Here is a 17,505-nt window from a genome sequence, read left to right as displayed (position 1 = left end):
ATGGTCTAAAGAGGGCGTATATTCTCCCGCTGCAGCGCTGTCTAGGGATTCCGGGTTTCACTCCATTGCCTGCTGGGCCATCGCAGGGTTCTTGAGCTCAAATCGGTGGCTCTGGACGACTTGTCCATTGAGCTTTGTGTATGTCCTCTGGCCATCGAGCAGCTGGAAGCCAGACTTTTCCAGGACACGCCGGGACTCTAGGGAGAGCGGAGAACACCACGAGAGCAACGGTCGAGGAGGTTAGCGTTGCGAGACGCATCTGGCAAACAGGCCTGCGTCGATCTGTGTGATACTTTGAAGAAGGTGTTGGAGGGAGGAGTAGATCGGCCATCACATGGTGGAGAGAAGTACGCAGGAAATGGTGGACGTGGTGGTTGTGGTGGACGTGGTGGATATGATGGATGTGGTGGTTGTGGTGACTGTGTATCAGAGCTCATGTTTTGGCCACCTACTGTTGTTGCCGAGGAAGCATCCGCTACTGACGGACCGGAGCCCATAGTCCCCGAATGCGACCTGGAGAACACATCTGACCACGGTGGTCATCACAGACTTGCCCCAATACGGACTGCCGAGCCAGTATCCGAGCTCGGCCGAGTCCCTTGGATCGTTCTCGGACCGATGGAAGAGCGAGATGACGCCCATGAGGACATCGTCCTGGCCGCGGATGACAAAGTTCCGGACTTGCCCCGTGGCCTGGTCCTGCTTCCAAAAGACCTCGCGCAAGGCAAACTCGGCGTCTTGGTCCGAGTATGGGTACGGAATGGCGACGGTGTTTTGGGAGATCTCGGGAGCGTCATTGATGAGCCTGACGAGAGTGGCGCGATCCGACCATCGGGCCTCCGTCAGATGAAGGCCCGGGATGAGGGGGTGGTCGATCGCGATGTGGGTCGTTAGCGGACTGGTTTCCATGGCAAGTGTGGTGGTTCGCATCGAGCGGGCGTGGGCGCACTGCAGATGAGTTTGGCGAGATCATCGAATTTATGTTGCCATGGGTTCGTGGCGCCGCAGCACCAACCACCGGGTTCCAGCCGCAATGACAGCCATGACACCAATGACAGCCATGACAGGGCCCACACCAAGCGACACAGACACAGCCGCTGAAGCAGCAGCCAGCTCGCCCACTCGGATGGAGATTGAAGGAGTGATATTTTCTGTGGTTCTCTTGGAAAGGAAGGGGAAGAGAAGAGATGTGAAGATGATGCTTCGAAGAAACGATATGCTTCGAAGAAACGATATGCCGGTAGAAAAGAAGAGGAAGGAAAGCGGACAAGAAAGAACCCCCGTCGTGCGGGGACGGAAGGGGCATGAGGAATGCATATATAGCGACATCACCGGAAGCGCTGCTGTCTATAAGTAATATTAGTGAACTTCCCTCCCCCCCCCTCTTCGAGCCCACACGCTCGATAGGAAGGCCAGGGAAGGTGAGTGTGGCTGGTCTTGGACTTAGATATCCGAGTGGGGGGTCGCGGAACCGCTGTTCTGGGAGCCAGACTGGACAGAACTTGTCGTCCGCGTCGGGGCAACCAAGTGCGCGGCGTTGACCTGGGGCCGGGGCGGGAACGGCGTGTCGTAAGGGAGAGCACCGGGAACAGGCGTGGCAGCGCCAGGATAGGTGCCCGAGGTCGAGTGTACCGAGCCCGCACGCTGCTGCTCTTCAAAGGTGGGGATGTATCCGCTCAACTTGACGGTCGGGATAAAGTCCGAATCCGAGTGTCCGTGGCGCGCGGCGCTGACCGACTTGCCGCTATGGATCGAGCCGTTGGAGCGCAGAGGGCCGCCGTGGATGAAGACTGGGACGCTACCGGGGGGCGGGGCCGCGCCGGGGGCCATCACCTGCACGGGCACCATGCGGTTGCTGTTGGCGAGATAGGCCGTCAGACGCTCCTGCTCGGCTTGCTCGGCTTGGACACGGCGCTCCTCGACCCATTCCATCCATCGCTTCATGTTGATGCCGGTGCCATCAAAGACGCCATCGGCCTTGGAGTGATCCTCCTGGGTGGCTTCGCCGCTGACCTTGCGGGTCTCGCCCCACGAAAAGTCGTCAAAGTGCCAGAAGGCATAGAGGGGCAGGACAAAGTTCCAGATGGGCAGGGCCAACAGGTACACCAACATCCAGAAGACGTAGATCCAGCGCTTGGCGGTCAGGACAATCAGGACGGCGGGAAGGCCGAGAATGGCCAACAGCAGGAGGAGGGGTTGGGTCGGCATGTTGGGGGAGCCTGGGGAGGTGACCGCCAGGTAGATCGCGAGGCAGACGATGTAGAGCGTGAAGCTGATGGCGGCTGGGAGCACGACGGTTCCGACAAGCTCCATGAAGACAACAAACTAGAGACGTACGAGAACAAGCAAAGGCATGCGTTAGCGACAGGATGGACGCATCCATAGATGAGGACCAACGCGAGAAGGGGATGGGGCAGAACTTGGCAAGGGCACTCGTCGTACCTGCATGCTGAAGCAAAAGATGCCGCAGAGATCGCGAACCAGGACCAGCTCCAACAGGTTGTGGATGGTGGAGTTGATCCAGCGACGACGCTGCGAGAGCAGAATCTTGAACTCGTCGGGGACCACGGTCTTGCAAATGGCATTGGGCACGAACATCATCTTGCGGTGCGGGAAGGCACGAAGCATCATCGTGGTCAAGAACCGATCCTCACCCAGCAGGAGAAGATTCTTCTTGTGGAGGGTATCGACAATGTTTTCGGCGTACTCTTCAACGACATCGGGGTTGGCAAGGACAGGGACATAGTGGCCGTTGTCGCCCTTGGGGGCCTTGATGCGGTACATACAGAAGCTGGGCAGAGCCGAGTGGTTTGCAGCGTCAGCAACGGCGGCCGCAGCAGACATCAAAGCCAGAAACCTTTGGAGCGGCAGGGACGCCATCACACACACACTCACAGCGCAGGGCAGGGCAGGGCAGGACAGGGCAGCCAGCCAGCCAGCCAGCCAGCCAGCCAGCCAGCCAGCCAGCCGCTCGCGGCTGAGACACGACCCATAAGGTGGAGGGGGCCACTTACCAGCCAGGCAGACAGGTCACACCGCCAAAGACACTCTCAAAGGCCTTGCTGAGGTGGTGCGAGACAAAGTACTCAAAGACTTGAATCATCGTCACCCAGCTGCCCCATTTGTTCTTGACCTTGGTCTCGCCGCAGAGACCCATGATCATGGGATCCTTGTGCATGACAGCAACCAGGTGCGTCAGCGAGTCGGGATAGATCTCCGTGTCGGCGTCGATCATGAGCAGGCCCTCGTAGCGCTCCGGGTGCACGCCGGTGATGGTCCAGAGCTTGAAGAAGATATCAAACTCGAGCTCGGTCATGCGATCGTCAAACATGACCTTGGTAAGGAAGTTCATGAGCAGCACTTGGGTGTCACGTTTGCCGCGGTTGCCGGGTTTCTTGACATGCGGGTCGTTGCGCTCTTCGTCGTTGCCGCACTTGACAACCAGGATCATGGGGACGCGACCCTCCTTGCGGTCCTTGATGGTCTTCAAGGCGGGCATTATGTCCGACTCGGATGCCTCGGAAGCGCTGGCCGTGTCGTTGGGCAGAGTGCTCGATCGGAAGCCTCTCTTGTGGCGCTCCTTCTCCCTCTCCTTCTCCTTCTCGGCATCAAGGACCTCGGTTCGGCTCCACTTGTACCAGCCGGCATAGACGCGGGCAAAGTTCTTGCGCTTGTTGCCGTCAGCGATGGCAACGTAGCTGAATGCCTGGGGCTCGCCGCCGTGCTTGGGATCGTCGCCCTTGAAGCGAGGGTCAACGTCCATCATGTCAATCAGCATGTCGGGAGTGGACTTTGGCTCGCCGTGGCCGGTGACGATGCCATCGGCAATCACAAACAGACATTTGTGGGTCGAGGGATAGTAGGTCTTGGCCACCGAGTCGAGGGTGTTGCGCAGGGACTGGTAGCCTTCGCTGTAGCAGGTGACCAGGATCAGGGACTGCACCAAGCTTTCGTCGAGGAAGGGATCGTTGGCCAGGTCAGAGTTTTCGTCGGCGTTGTCCATGAAACCAAAGTTGGCGCTCCAGCCCCACTGGTGGCTGCGGGTTTCATCCGAGGCGGAGCTGCTCTGGCCGTCAACGCTCTCGGTGCCATTGACGCGACGGCTGTTGATGGACGAGCCAGCTGGCTGGCGCGACACCACAGAGTCCAGAGGGATGTTGGTGCGGGTGGCCGTGCGAGTGCGGGCCAGGGTTCTTCGCTCGGTCACACGGCGAGCCAGATGCTCGGCGGCGCGGTTGGTGGTCTTATCGCCCCGGTCGCCCAAGCGCCAGCCGATGGCGTACGAGAAGAAGATGGCCAAGATGAAGCGGAGGATGACGACGCCGGCAATGATAATCAGCGAGATGTTGGTGACGACAAAGGAGATGGCACAGCCAACCGAAAGCCCGTTCAGCTTGGCAATGGTGAAGGTGTCGGCAAGACAGACGGCTTGGCTGCGGAGAGTGTTGCTTCGAGCGATCGTGTCGGTCATGTCGTGGGCGATGGCGTTGTTACCAGTGTGGCTCTGGATGACGTTGGTCATGGCAGAGCCTGGGGCAGAGTTCAGAGGAAGGGGGGGGTGGAGAGGGCAATGACGATGAGCCACACGCTGATAATGCTGATTGGGACGGTGCTGGTTGCGAGGGAGCTGAGCGTGCGCCCACCAGGAGCGGCAGCCAGATCACCGGATCGCTGGGCCACGATCGAGAGCTGCAACAATCTTACCGTAGATGTTCTGAACGTCGGAGTAGTGCGTGATGTCGAGAATGGCACTGAAGAGAAGACACATGGGGTCAGCAAACACCAGGGACAGAAAAGCTCGAGGGCAAACGAGGGTGGTGGAGGGGCACGGCCGCAAAGCCAGGAAGACGGCACAGGCGCGTTTCATGGCCACGCCCATGGCCGCCACAGGACAGGAGGGTGCGACGCAGGCTTACCCATTGTAGACAACATAGTTCTGATTGATATCGTTCCAGGCCATGAGCGTGTCGCCATAGTAAACAAAGTAGTCCGAGAGCTGGTTCTTGGGAGGCTGGATCACCAGGCAGCTTATTTTTGTTTTGTTGGAGCCTTTTTGGACGTAGCAACTGTTGAGACGGGCATCGCTGCTATCCGAGAAGCCGTTGCTGGAGCCGGCGCAGGCGGGGTTGCTACTGGGAATGGCAAAGGTCAGGTCGGTGCCGCCGTCGAGGTTGACAACGTTGGTGAGGAAGGGATCGGAGGTCTTGGAGGGATTAATGTAGTAAATGGAGCCGCGGATGGTGAAGAGCTTGGTTGGGGTGCCGGAAATGGCGACGGTGCTCGGGAAGGGGCCGAGATAGGGATAGGTGGGGATGGCGTTGGGCGGACAGAGCACAAACTGGAAGCCAAAGGTGAGGAAGCCAACGGCAAACATCAAGAGAGCGATGACGACACAGAGGGCAAGCTTCTCGCGGAAGGCCTGCTGGATGTAGACGTCGCGCTTGCCACAGACAAACAAGAGTCTGTTGGGGATGAAGCAGGTCAGAAAGTAGCTGGCAATGACCCATGGGGTACGTTCGGGGCCATCGCGCCGCTTGCGACCCAGCGAGCGACGGAAGATGGTGTCGGAGCGCCCGAGCGAGGAGTGGCGCTCGCTGACAACGGACTTGCTGCGACGGGGGATGGTGCCGTCGCTGTTGAGGGCCGGATGGAGAGTGCGATTTTGAGGAGCCCGTTCGGGACGAACGAGGGACTTTTTCCGGGACAGAGTGTTGCTTCTCTGCATGGCACCGCCTTGCCGGGCAGTGTTGCGCCTAGGCAAAGAAGCAGATGGAGCGACAGGGGACTCCATGGCTGCGGGTGGGGGAAATGGAGCGAGAGGCGGGGCAAACGGAGCGGGAGATGACAAGAAGAGAGGGCATGAAGATCAGCATGAGGACACTGGAGACGGAGGAGTGCTGGAAAGCAGGAGCGAGCGCTAGAAGGCAGGAGGGTGGGTGCTGGAAGATCATAGGCAAATCGGGTGGCGGGTTGCTGTCGTGTCGTGCCAGCCAGGAGAGGATATCCTCGAACGCAGCGGGGTCGCCAACAGCGGGGTCGCCAACAGCTGGGTCGCCAACAGCGGGGTCGCCAACAGCCCTCCTCAAGCGAAAATCGTCCACGAAGCACACTGGCCAAGGCAGTGCAGGTCCAAGGCAGACTGACTCTGAGGCAGATTGTTGGCCACGGCCCGGATTGTTCCCAAGCCTCTGTGCGTCGAGTGCGTCGGTCGGGATTTTGTCCAGACGACTGCGAGGCCGGATCGAGAAGCAAGGACATGCCCCAGCAGCCGGGGGGCCGAACAAAAGCAGCTGACGGTGGCTGCGATCGGACGGGTCCGCGATATTACCTGGTGTGGAAGCTCGCAGCGGGTCTTGGGATGACTTGTAAAACGAGCTCATACGTCGGCCTTGAGCGAGTGAGACAAAAGCCGAGGGCGTTTTGGAACCGAGCCGATAGAACGAGAGGGCACGGAGCGGGGGCCTCGAAGACTCTTGTCGGTTGGAAGTTGAGGAGGGGAGAGGACTCGGGAAGAACTTCCAGAGGTCAGCCGGAGGTCAGCCAGAGGCGAGAGTGGTGTGTGGGTGGGGGCGGGAAGGAGGCCGGCGAGCGAAAAGAAAAAGATAGGCGGGGCGAGGCGGGTTGAAATAGGAACGAGGCGGGTGGAAATAGGAGCGAGGCGATTTAAGGGACACGCACACAGACAGTGGGGGGGAGAAGAAGGGCAAGCACGCCGGCAAAGGGGGCCGACGACGGGAGACAGGGCCGACACAGAGGGTGTTTGCGGGCGGGGCGGACAAGGCCGAAGGACCAAACAGCGCTTGGGGACTCGTGCCGCTGGCGGCGCCGGGCGGACAGGCGGGGGCGGGGTGCAGTCTGTGTGCAGTCTGTGTGCTGCCTGTGTGCTGTGCGTGGTGGAGACTCACGCAGCTGTGCAGAATACAGACAACAGTGTCCATGTATGTGCTACCATGTGTCACAGGTGTCGCGGCTCGGCTCTGGCTGCGCGGTAGCTTCCATTTCGGTCACTGTGCTGTGTACACCGCGGCTGCTCGGTGCGACGCGTGTGGGTGTCACTCCGGCCTTGTGCTGTGTCCGAAGACGACGACGCGCCGACACAACATCACGGTGACTGTGAGTGTGCTGGCGGCGCTGGCCACTGATCGTGTGCATCGGCAGCAACAGCCCCCGCCGCCACAGAGCCGCACAGCACCGCCGCAACGGAACGCGTCGCCTTCGCTGTCGCCGCCGCTTGCTGTGGCGCAAAGTCCGTGCGGCGCCGTCGCTCTGTCCTGGACTTGGATCGACGAGAGCTGAGAGAGCTGAGAGAGCAGAGAGCTGAGAGATGAACAGCGATCGAGGACGAGGGAACTGGCCGAACCATCTCCCCAAATCAACCTTGCATCCAGTCGGTTTTGGTGTCTATGTCCGTCTATTCTGCTGGTGCTGGCGCTGCTGTGCTTGTTTGGCTGTCTGTCGGGCCTTGCCTTTTGCCTGGCAGCTTGTCGATCTGCGGCCAAAGACGCGGGTGGAGGAGGAGGGGGACCTGCCTTGCTGGTCCGTGGGCCTGAACTCTGCGCAGAGCCACTGCCACGCTGCCAACGCGCACACCGTCGCCCTTGTCCATCGCCCAGCGGGTGCCTTTGGTTCCCTCCCGCTGTCCGACAACAACGATCCAGAGCGATGGCCGTTCTGTGCCTGCGTCTGCGGGCCTTGCCTCGCGGGGTGGTGGGGGCGTTGCGCTCGGAGTGGGGTGTATTGTCACGGCGAAGGCGGTGGTGGTGGTGGTGGTGGTGGGTGGAAGAGCCGGGCACGCATACTCGGCTGCAATGTTGCTCCAACCCATCGACGTGCGATGGCGGGCTGCTTGGTGTCTTTGTGGTGGCTTCCTGGCGGATATGCACCAGGTGCTGCTGAAACCCGGCCGCGTCGATATCAGAGCAGCAGGAATTGCAGTGCGGTTTGCCCAGTGCCATCTCCGAGTCTTCTTTCGTGCCAGCGCGCGCCCAGTGCTGTCCCAATCCATCCCTCCCCCTCCCGGCAATCTTACCCATCCACCATGTCCGCCAATCTGTGGCGCCTGCTCCCTCGCCGTTGCCTCGGCCTCGGAGGTGCCGTGTCCGGCTCGCTTTGCCTCCAGAGATTCCAGTCGTCGCTCCCCAGCCAAGCCCACCAGGGCCTCGGTGGTCCGCTGCATGGTGTGAGGATCCTGGACCTCACCCGTGTTTTGGCCGGCCCATATTGCGGTAGGTGCATATGCCGTCCGAGTGCGCCGCTGTGCCCCTTCTGCAGCATCGATGGGCATGCCGCCGTTCTCTCGGTCGTCGCATCGATCTGTCCCGCCGACCTTGTCCGACTCGGCCTGGGTCATCCAGGAGGGACAAGAGCAGATCGTCGTCCGCGCGTTCCGCAACCAGTTGCCCTCGATATGCTCGATGCGACTCTGTGTGACTCGATACGGCCCTGTGTGGCTCGATACGGCCCTGTGTGGTTCGATATGCTCGATCTACCATCCGGTTCTCTGCACAATCTGCAGCGTGACTTGTGTAGTCGTATCGCATGGCTGATGGATCGAGAGAGCCTTGAACTCCAGTAATCATCATTGCTTCTCTGCCCCCGATCGACATGAACCTCCTGTGGCCGCGGTCTTGTCCCAGCAATGATCCTCGGCGATATGGGGTGCGTTTGGTGTCCCAGCGTGCTTTCTCCTGCGCCTTTACTCGACACCGCATCGAACGAATCATGCGAATCCGCCCTGCATCGTCCCTTCCGAACCAGCACCGCTGCATCGCCTCTGTTTGCTCTTTCCCGCAGCATCGATGTCGGTCTGTCGGCTGCTCTTGCAGCCGGCTCGCTTGACAGCGCTGCGGTCGTCACGTCGCCTAATCTCCGACCACTCGATAGGGCTGAAGTCATCAAGGTCGAGAATCCAAAGACCGGAGGAGGTGTGCGAGGCCGTGCAATCTGTCTCCCATCTTTGCATCCGCCCAACAACGCGCGTTCGCGCCTGAATCCGCTTCCGCTCTGACCTTGCTCCGACTTGCTCCGCTTCCGCACACATCCAAAGACGACACTCGCTCGTGGGTAGGCGAATCGGCCCGGAGCGCACCGGTGCATGTATCCGCCGCACTCGTGTCGATACCCATAGCCACGCCAGCCAAATGCCCCCCCCCAGATCGCGGTTGGTTTCTATGCCTATGCCTGAATTCCAATTTTGGGACTCGTACAGGGACCTCCGTTTGCTCCAAATATCGATCCCAGCGATCCCAACCCTCCCGAAAGCGCCTACTTTCTTGGCATCAACCGCAACAAAAAGTCCATCACCGTCAACTTCAAGCATCCCGAGGGCGTCGACATTATCAAGAAACTCGCTGCAAACTCAGACATCCTGATTGAAAACCATATTCCGGTGAGACCGCGTTCCCGGCGAGTGCCGTCAATGATATGTCAATGGTGCTGTCGACGATGCTATCGATGCTGTCGATACCGCAGACCAGTCCCGAACCGAGGGACATCTTTGGCTGCCTACATTCTCGCCGTGGACGTGGCGCAGTTGCACTGAATATCTATTCGATGCCAGGGCAAGCTGGAGAAACTCGGCCTGGGATACGAGGAGCTGAAGACGCAGAATCCCGGCTTGATCTATGCCTCAGTGAGTGGCTGCTGTCACAGTTGAATCGCTGCTTTGACTCGCAAGACAGCACCCCCCTTGTATCGTCCAACCGCACAAAGTCGTCTCATCAGTGCCCCAGCATCTGCCATCTCACCATCTCACCATCTCACCATCTCGTCATTTCGTCAGATCACGGGTTACGGCCCCGACGGTCCGTTTGCACACCACGCTGGATATGATGTCATCATCGAGGCCGAAGCCGGCCTGATGTACATAACCGGCGAGCCCGACGGCCCCCCGGTCAAAGTTGGCGTGGCCATCACCGATATGACCACCGGTCTCTATGCACACGGTGCCATATTGGCAGCTCTGATTGCGCGGGGCAGGACTGGCCAGGGCCAAAAGTTGGATGTTTCGTTGCTGGTGAGCTGATCCTTCAAAGCAGGCTGAAGAATGCGTGCGTTATAGCACGATCTATCAACCCGTGTATCGAGCCTGAGCCCACAACGCGACCAGCCGATCTCATGCACAGCCCCTTATGGCACCTCTGCATCGTTGAAGACCACATGCTCACACGCCGCTCTCCAACACAACAGGAGTGTCAAGTCGCATCTCTGGCAAACATCGGTCACAGCTATTTGATTGGTGGCCAGGAGGTACGCTGCCCTGCAAAGCAAGTCGATCCAAATCTCGATTTGGCTCCTACATCCGTGGTTTGACTGTTGCTCTGCCGCGCTTCTGACAGGCCAAGCGATGGGGCACATCCCATGCTGCAATCGTCCCGTACCAGGTAAGGGCAAGCTCCGGTCGACGCTAAGACCAAATAGCACATCATGCGCTCGGATAGATTCTTACGACTTTGATACGCTCGTCTGTTTCCATCTACCCAAACATTATGTATCCACCTCCCTGAACATTCTGTATCCGCCTGCCTGAACATTCTGTGTCAACTTGCGTGGACATGTCGTCCAAAGGCGTTTCCCACCAAGGACAGTTTCGTTGTCATTGGCGCTGGCAATGACGGTCAGTTCGAAAAACTGTGCCAGGCCATTGACCAGCCAGAGCTGCTGCAAGATCCTCGGTTCCAGACCAACAAGGACAGAGTTGCCCACCGCAAGGAGCTGGTACGTTGACATCCTTCCCGTTGCATGTGCATCTATCGACCGGTCAATAGCCACTTGGGACAAGGTTACAGTCAAGCTCGCAGTACGTTCGCAATCTCACCGCTGGTCGTTTCTTCGCACCAGATTGAGATCCTTTCAGATGTTTTCTCGACACATCCTACAAAGCACTGGCTTGGTCTGCTTGAGCCCATCGGAGTCCCGTTTGCACCCGTGAGTAGCCGCTGGCGACGCATTCCTGTTATAACCGTGCTGGCCAGGCAATGCTGGTGTGGCACGGACTAAATTTCGGCCGGTCGGCTCTTAGGTCAACAACATAGCCGAGACCTTTCAGCATCCCCAAGTGATTCATCGGGGAATGGTCCAGAAGATCAAGCATCCCCGTGCCGGCGACATTTCGCTAATCGGCCCTCCAGTCAAGTACAGCAACACCCCCCCGAGCGTGCGCATGCCTCCGCCGGTGCTCGGGGAGCACACCCATGTCGTCTTACGCGACGTTCTGGGATACTCTGACCAGGACATTGATGACCTGGCTCGGCGCGGTGTGGTGTAGACCTCCTTCCCAAGTGCAACCAGTCGGACACAGACATCTCGAGCGAGCATCCAAGAATGTCAAGCCTGGCTGGCGGACCGAGGCGAAATATAGCCCGTGTTGAATAAACAATGGGGCAATCGGCTCATTCGGACAAACCTGAGTCTCCGTGGGCTGGAAGCATATCCATTCCCTTGTCGCTTGCTGTGGAGATCGGGTCGCTTGGATCGCCGTCGCCGGGTCGGGCCGAAGTACCGCAGCCTCGCACTATCAATTTTTTCCGGCCCCCTCGCGGCTGCTCATCTCGAATATGAATACACGCTGTAGACCAAGATGCAGCAAAATTGGAATCCGGCCATGGTCGGTTGACGGCATTTGGTATCACCTTGAGCCGATTGACGGTGGTGGTGGGCAATTGGTGTGGAGGAATGACCAATTGTATCATTGTTGGAAGCTCCACTCCGATTGCGGACAAGAACCACCACCATCTGAATCTCTCTGGTTGGAAACCTAGTCAAGCGTGGCTGTGTGTCAGCGAGATGACATGATCGTTTGGCTATCGGGCAAGACTCACCTTGACAAGATGTCTTCCCACGACTGATTGAGCGAGCGATGCGTTTCTGGATCTGAATCAAGGACGCCACTGCACAGTATCTCTGCCAGCCCAAAATGCGCTGGATTTGAGGAGATTTTTTCTTCCCCAAGAACAGAACCAGCCATCGTCGCTATTTTCTCGCCAGATGGCTCCCCTCAAGCGAAAGACACCAGCCAGGCGACCAAGTGGATCCAGAGCACCCACAAGGCCCTTGATCTGCAGGACTGGATGAGCACCACACCAAGTCCCAAGATCCCTGGGTTGGATCCCTTCCTGCGATACATTCGCCATGTGTTCGATGGAGACATGCTGGACAAACAGCTGTACTTCAGCCTGACCCGGCGACGGCGATTCAAGCGACTCGATCTCCACAGCAAGCGACAGCGCACCGTCCACGAGATGTGCAAGCAAGTCATTGACCAGGCACCAAGGGAGACCGAAGTGGTGATTGCCTTTGGGAATGCATCCTGGAAACAGGGGAAGGGATATGCATCCAGCCCACGGAGACTCAGGTTTGCCAAGTACTTTGAGCAGTTCCACCACCACCAGAGACGACCACCAGACCCATCCGTCTCCAAGATCCATGTGTGCTCGGTGAACGAGTTCAACACATCCCAGGTGTGCTCACATTGTCGGGAAGCCAAGCGACTTGAGTCACCCGAGCATCTTGATATCGAGAAACCACACTTTGTCCGGAGCTGTGCAAGCTGCCATACGCTGTGGGATCGAGATATCAATGCAGCCAGGAACATGATCTCGGTATGCCAGTCGATCATCGCCACAGGAGATCGACCGGGTGTATTCAAGACTGTGCTTCCCAACCAACCAAAACAAAGAGATTGCCAACGAAGACAGGAGTGCAATGCCATGGCCTACCCGCTGGGGCCTACAAGTCAGTCAGCGGGGTTCAGAAGCCAGAAAGGGGAAGTGTCCCGTTTCTTTCTGGATAGACTGTAAGTATCTCGCACTGTTGTGCATTTCGACAGTGGATGCCGGGTCGCCCATATTCTGGGCAGTCCACTTCGGGGTTGCCATCCCTCTTGGAATGGTCGATGGGAGGTGGTTGACTCCCTTGTGCAAAGTGTGTGTGTGTGTGTGTGTGTGTGTGTGTGTGTGACGGCGAGAGGCTTCTCGCCTTCCCTCGGGGTCTCTCGCCAGAGACTGCTCTTCTCGCCGACCGAGGTGTCCTTCAGCACCACAGGCGATCCACGTGGCCGCCCGTGATCCAGCAAACGAGGCGGCTTTCAAGCGCCGTCTCACGGCCGATTGACCCGCCGATCAACCACTTGCCAGGGATGTCGTCTGCATCAGCCGCTGCTGCACCGCAACCCCCGCTGTCTGCATCCTCGGCCGCATCCAGTGCCAGCGCCGCCATCGCCGACATTACTTCCTCAGCGACACTGCAGCCGCTGCCGGCGGGGCTGGCGCAAATCCCACAGCATGCACAACCGCTGCAGAGCCACCCACTGGGTCTCCACTTTGCGTCGGTGCCCATGGTCGAGAAGAAGAAATACGTATACCAGTCCGAGATCCGCCAGATGATGTATGTCTTTGGCGAGGTTCAAGATCCGCTCGAGGACACTGTCGAGCTTGTTGAGGATATCGTGCAGTCACAGCTCTGCGAGATTGTAAGTCGCTTGGTGATCCGGGACCGGTGCTGGATCCAGTTGAACCAGACTCGACCGGACCAGACCCGACCAGATCCGACCAGACCCGACCAGACCGGACACTGCAGTTCCAGCATGGATGCAGAGTATTGGGCAACCTCCAACCCACTCGAGAGCCGCCGTACCCGTTATCTGGATTGATTGTCTCGCTCATGCTGCTTTATTCTTGTTCGTGTCGCTCATGCGTGGTGTCGCTCCCTTCCCTGTCCTTCGCAACTACGGACTGCAGCTGGCGCAGGCAGCCAGCCACGCATTGAAGCGAGGCACTCGCTTCATCAACGTCGAGGATCTGATCTTTCTGATCCGCAAGGACACACAGAAGGTGAACCGTCTCAAGATCTTTCTGTCGTGGAAGGACGTGCGGAAGGCCCAGGGCAAGGACTCGAGCGGCGGAGCGGACACTGCCGAGGATCTGTTGGAAGAAGGTGCTGGTGGTAAGTCAGCTCGTTGAATTCAATGAGGGGGGGGGCTTTGTTCGACCGATCGATGGGGGCCATAGTTTGGATGTGAGCTGCCCATATCCATATGGCCAGAACGGAGAATGGAGAATGGAGAATGGGACTAGGGGGCGGGCGGGTACAGGAGCCGAGCAACGCAATAGGTTCAGATGCGGCTACGTAGTCGTGAAGGCGTCTGCGAGCTGACCCAGCGGTTTGTATGAACCAGATAAGCCGCTCAAGGTCAAGCGCATGAAGATCAAGTTTTCCTGGGATCTGATTCAGCAGTACAGCAGCCTCTTGAGCGACGACGAGGACGAGGACGAGGACGAAGAGGAGCTGGAGGCTTACGAAGACCAGATACAGCGCCTAAAGGTATTGCGTCGGCACCGGATTCGTTGATGGCTCGCTGAATACCATCTGGCTCGCTGAATACCATCTGGCTCGCTGAATACCACCTGGCGGCCCCGGGCTGCACATCGCCCATTTTGGAGTCTCCTGCAGCATACTCACTCGCCCTCGCCCATTATTTCATCACGGGTGCATTCAGACGGCTGACGACGTCACCAAGACCATGTCCAAGGATCAGTATATCTACTACGCTGACTGCCGACAGGCATCATTCACCTTCAAGAAAGTCAAAAAGTTCCGCGAGTTTTGCATGATGTCCAAGTAAGCCATTTCGCTGCAGAAAACCAGCGTGCTTCCTCACCTTGCTCCCCCCCCGCCGTTGGAGTATCCGTCCTTGGTGATGTCTGACAGCCCCTCCACCCATTCTATTCTCCGCCCTCTCGCAGCTACTGCGAAAACAGAACCAATAACGAGGTCATGGATGTCCTCGGATTCCTGGCATACGAGCTTGTGTCTAAACTGACCGAGGTCGGCCTCCACGTCCGCAAAGAGTGGGCCCAGAGCAAGCCCGCCGATGGGGACGGGCCACGCATCCCTGATTTGTTTGCCGGTCCACCGCCCGAGATCTCTCCGTTGCAGCCGGTGCACATCCAAGAAGCGTTCCGCAGACTGCAGCGCCCATCCAAGTGCATGGACAGCTTCCGAAGCGGACTACAGCGCACGATGGTCAGCTTGATCTGATGGGATATGATCTGATGGGACATGACCTGATGGGATATGATCTGATGGGATACAGAGCCGTAGCACTCCTTTTGGAGGGTGAGAGCGACCGTCATGTCTCTCGTTTTCTCAGAGCAGCTGTAGCAACCAGTTGCAGGGAGATGTCATCGGTGTCTGCAACAAATTGCGCTTTCCTCTTCCGATTCCCCGATTTGGCCGTTAGCGCTGCACTTGTATTGTGATAGTCCTGGCTCCCTTCCTGCCCTTGTCTGAGGTGCAGTCGTATGTGCAAAACACTGCCAAGACAGTACAGAGGGGCTGGATCAAATAAGCGCAACACACGACAGAGCAACGAGATAAAAACGAGGGAAGCTATCACGGTATTGGGGGCCTCGTCTTCATCGGCGAACTGAGGGCGAGAGCGTCGTTGCATGGCTGTGGCTAGATATGGTGCTGTGAGGAGGGAAGGAGAGGAGGTGGGAAGTAATGTCTTGAGCAGAGAATATGATCTTGGGCTGTCGGCGCAGGTGAGCAGATACCGCAGCTTCGTCGCATTTGAGGGGGGGGGAGCTTGCGTCGGTATCGAAGATTACGGCGGCAGCATCCAGACGGCGCGGCGCGGCTATAAGGCCATGGAGGCCTTCAGCTCGGCCAGTTCGGCTTCGTCGTCGTCAAGAACAGGTTGAGCGCGGACAGGACGAGGCGGGTTGGCGACGGCTGTGCGAACAACATGGCATCCACGGGGGTAGGCGATTGGGAGGGTGTCCAACGAGATCGGAAGATATACGACAATAGCGACAGACGCCAGTGGGTGTTCCATCGAAATGCATGGATTAGATCGGTGTCGGCCGGTCGCAGCTGCCATAGGTGGCCCTGCCACACAACATGGCCGGCCGATGGGATCGGAAGCAATACTCCACCGAGGGCATGCTGCAGCCCGGCAGTCGAATCGTAGTGGGATGCTGGCCCAGCAGACACGTTTGCCGAACAAATACTCACCGGGGTTTGTTGTCGGGACGTTCGGGAGCGACGGGAGCGCACTGGTGATCCTGGAGGTGTCCAAGAGCGTATTGTCGAGCTCCTGTTGCTCCAAGAGCTCAAGCTCGGCGTTGAGCTCGTCTTCGTCCAGCTCCTGGCCGAACGTGGGCTGCGAGATGGCTTCGCTGATTTCGTTGGCAACGTCCATCTGCTCGCGAATGTCGTCCATGACGTTATCGACCTTGTCCACATTGCTGGTGGCGATTTGGGCGCGGCAAGTGAGATGGTCAGAGCTGAATCGCAACTTTGGCGATCAAGCAGGGTCGCCAAAACGCTATAGGCTGCATGCCCAGTCGTGGCGCTGATCAGGCGCCGCCATGGTGTGATCTTTGGCTGTGCTTCTATGTCCATGGATCGCTCGCGGAGAAAGCCGCGCTGGAAGCATTCTGCCAATAAAGCGAGCATAATTGCCGTGGCGCCGCATCGCGAGACAACTTACAGCTCGCCGTGAATGGCTTTCAGGGTATCGCCTCCGGTCTTCAGAGCCTTGATGGTCTCGAGGTTGACGTTGGCATTTTCGATTGTCATGACCTGCTGCTCGATGGTGAACTTGGTCTGGGAGAGCTTCTCCATCTGGCCTTCGTACACCTTCTTCTTCTTCAGGGCCATCAGAGCGACTACCGCAACAAGGGTTCAGAGGAGCGGAAATGAATACGAATGAGATCGTGCGACTGACGGCCAGAGAGGGGCTTCGATGGCCGAGCAAGTTGGGAGAGAAGGCAGCGGGTCGGCCGAGAGTGAAACGGACACGAGATACACAGGATATCGGCGGATATGGGTTGGGCGCTGCGAATGTCGGCGACGGCGACGCCCAGGAAGCCCCAGGTGGCGCGGCCGGATGCCGTGCAAAGCGACGATGCGCTATTTTGGAGCCGCACCTTTCTTGTTTTTGGAGGCGTTGGCCCGGGCAAGCTTGAGTTCATTGTCGATCCTTGTCTGCAGATAGCTCTCGCGCTTGTCCAGCATCTCCAGGGTCTCCCTCAACTTGACGATGGCATCCTTCGCGTTGGGCTTTGCCTTTGCCTTTCCAAAGAGGTTCATGTTATGTTGTGTCGGGGGTCGAAGCTCTCGGTGAGCGAGCGGGGTCGGAAAGATTGAGACTCGGAGCGACGGAGGGTTGACCAGCGGGCCGGGAGGCAGAGGGGGGCGAGCGGAATGGACGATGGAAGAATGCTGGTGGGCAGAGGGCGAGCAAAGCGAGAACGGACGTTGGTCGTCCGCCCCCCGGACACACGTGAGCGCCAGCTGCCGGCTGCGCACGGCCTTGGCGGACAGCCGCCGACGCACAGGCCACGGGATGGCTGGCCGCAGACCGGCCGCAGACTGGCTGGTCTGCTGGCCCGGAGCAGGCGCCGGATTGGTGCATGGTCGCGGCGTCCGTGCGACGCTGTGCTGCCACCCTGCCGCGCCACCACAGTCGCAGTGGCGCTGCGCCTGCTCGCTGTTCATACA

The 17,505-nt window shown here is 58.7% G+C and overlaps 5 protein-coding genes across 5 annotated transcripts; 2 read left to right on the top strand and 3 right to left on the bottom strand.

Moving 5' to 3' along the window:
* Positions 1–2: 2 nt before the first annotated feature.
* BJ171DRAFT_490565 (acyl-CoA N-acyltransferase) lies at positions 3–942 on the bottom strand. The gene is made up of 2 exons (XM_053109626.1): positions 453–942; positions 3–197 (listed from the first exon to the last, which is right to left on the bottom strand). The coding sequence occupies exons 1-2, from the start codon at positions 907–909 to the stop codon at positions 58–60; spliced, it is 597 nt and encodes a 198-aa protein (XP_052970270.1). The 5' UTR covers positions 910–942; the 3' UTR covers positions 3–57.
* Positions 943–973: 31 nt separating this feature from the next.
* BJ171DRAFT_455434 (chitin synthase, class IV) lies at positions 974–6,581 on the bottom strand. Its single transcript, XM_053108276.1, has 6 exons — positions 6,329–6,581; positions 4,917–5,793; positions 4,705–4,751; positions 3,015–4,530; positions 2,443–2,791; positions 974–2,325 (listed from the first exon to the last, which is right to left on the bottom strand). Exons 1-6 carry the CDS (start codon positions 6,378–6,380, stop codon positions 1,444–1,446), a joined length of 3,723 nt encoding a protein of 1,240 aa, XP_052970269.1. The 5' UTR covers positions 6,381–6,581; the 3' UTR covers positions 974–1,443.
* Positions 6,582–8,287: 1,706 nt separating this feature from the next.
* On the top strand, positions 8,288–11,601 carry BJ171DRAFT_490554 (CoA-transferase family III domain-containing protein). Its single transcript, XM_053109625.1, has 11 exons — positions 8,288–8,658; positions 8,884–8,924; positions 9,047–9,063; positions 9,209–9,388; positions 9,560–9,631; positions 9,782–10,015; positions 10,189–10,248; positions 10,338–10,382; positions 10,567–10,716; positions 10,840–10,926; positions 11,021–11,601. The coding sequence occupies exons 1-11, from the start codon at positions 8,639–8,641 to the stop codon at positions 11,264–11,266; spliced, it is 1,152 nt and encodes a 383-aa protein (XP_052970268.1). The 5' UTR covers positions 8,288–8,638; the 3' UTR covers positions 11,267–11,601.
* Positions 11,602–13,381: 1,780 nt separating this feature from the next.
* On the top strand, positions 13,382–15,036 carry BJ171DRAFT_419819 (transcription initiation factor IID, 18kD subunit-domain-containing protein; the record flags this gene model as incomplete). Its single annotated transcript, XM_053107407.1, has 5 exons — positions 13,382–13,468; positions 13,737–13,938; positions 14,174–14,319; positions 14,495–14,616; positions 14,742–15,036. 5 exons carry the CDS (start codon positions 13,382–13,384, stop codon positions 15,034–15,036), a joined length of 852 nt encoding a protein of 283 aa, XP_052970267.1.
* A 348-nt stretch (positions 15,037–15,384) lies between these two features.
* BJ171DRAFT_235953 (Snf7-domain-containing protein) lies at positions 15,385–17,228 on the bottom strand. The gene is made up of 4 exons (XM_053106581.1): positions 16,932–17,228; positions 16,493–16,670; positions 16,015–16,247; positions 15,385–15,732 (listed from the first exon to the last, which is right to left on the bottom strand). The coding sequence occupies exons 1-4, from the start codon at positions 17,092–17,094 to the stop codon at positions 15,638–15,640; spliced, it is 669 nt and encodes a 222-aa protein (XP_052970266.1). The 5' UTR covers positions 17,095–17,228; the 3' UTR covers positions 15,385–15,637.
* Between the last annotated feature and the right edge of the window lie 277 nt (positions 17,229–17,505).

Source organism: Polychytrium aggregatum, assembly GCF_025602895.1.
Source record: "Polychytrium aggregatum strain JEL109 chromosome Unknown BJ171scaffold_5, whole genome shotgun sequence".
Taxonomy (NCBI): Eukaryota; Fungi; Chytridiomycota; class Chytridiomycetes; order Polychytriales; genus Polychytrium; species Polychytrium aggregatum.
This window is presented reverse-complemented; position numbering and strand designations above follow the sequence as displayed.

Bases quoted from the DNA above. Each gene is read 5' to 3' on its own strand.
- BJ171DRAFT_490565 (XM_053109626.1), bottom strand. From the start codon at position 909: ATGGAAACCAGTCCGCTAACGACCCACATCGCGATCGACCACCCCCTC. The intron at 198-452 runs GTAGGTGGCCAA...CGCTCTCCCTAG, and splicing joins ATGCTTCCTCGGCAACAACA to AGTCCCGGCGTGTCCTGGAA.
- BJ171DRAFT_455434 (XM_053108276.1), bottom strand. From the start codon at position 6,380: ATGAGCTCGTTTTACAAGTCATCCCAAGACCCGCTGCGAGCTTCCACA. The intron at 4,752-4,916 runs GTAAGCCTGCGT...TCTTCTCTTCAG, and splicing joins AACTATGTTGTCTACAATGG to TGCCATTCTCGACATCACGC. The intron at 2,792-3,014 runs GTAAGTGGCCCC...GGCTCTGCCCAG, and splicing joins GTGACCTGTCTGCCTGGCTG to CTTCTGTATGTACCGCATCA.
- BJ171DRAFT_490554 (XM_053109625.1), top strand. From the start codon at position 8,639: ATGATCCTCGGCGATATGGG. The intron at 10,383-10,566 runs GTAAGGGCAAGC...TGTCGTCCAAAG, and splicing joins CTGCAATCGTCCCGTACCAG to GCGTTTCCCACCAAGGACAG. The intron at 10,717-10,839 runs GTACGTTGACAT...TCTTCGCACCAG, and splicing joins TTGCCCACCGCAAGGAGCTG to ATTGAGATCCTTTCAGATGT.
- BJ171DRAFT_235953 (XM_053106581.1), bottom strand. From the start codon at position 17,094: ATGAACCTCTTTGGAAAGGCAAAGGCAAAGCCCAACGCGAAGGATGCC. The intron at 16,248-16,492 runs GTAAGTTGTCTC...AATCGCCACCAG, and splicing joins AAAGCCATTCACGGCGAGCT to CAATGTGGACAAGGTCGATA. The intron at 15,733-16,014 runs GTGAGTATTTGT...TTGTTCGCACAG, and splicing joins CGTCCCGACAACAAACCCCG to CCGTCGCCAACCCGCCTCGT.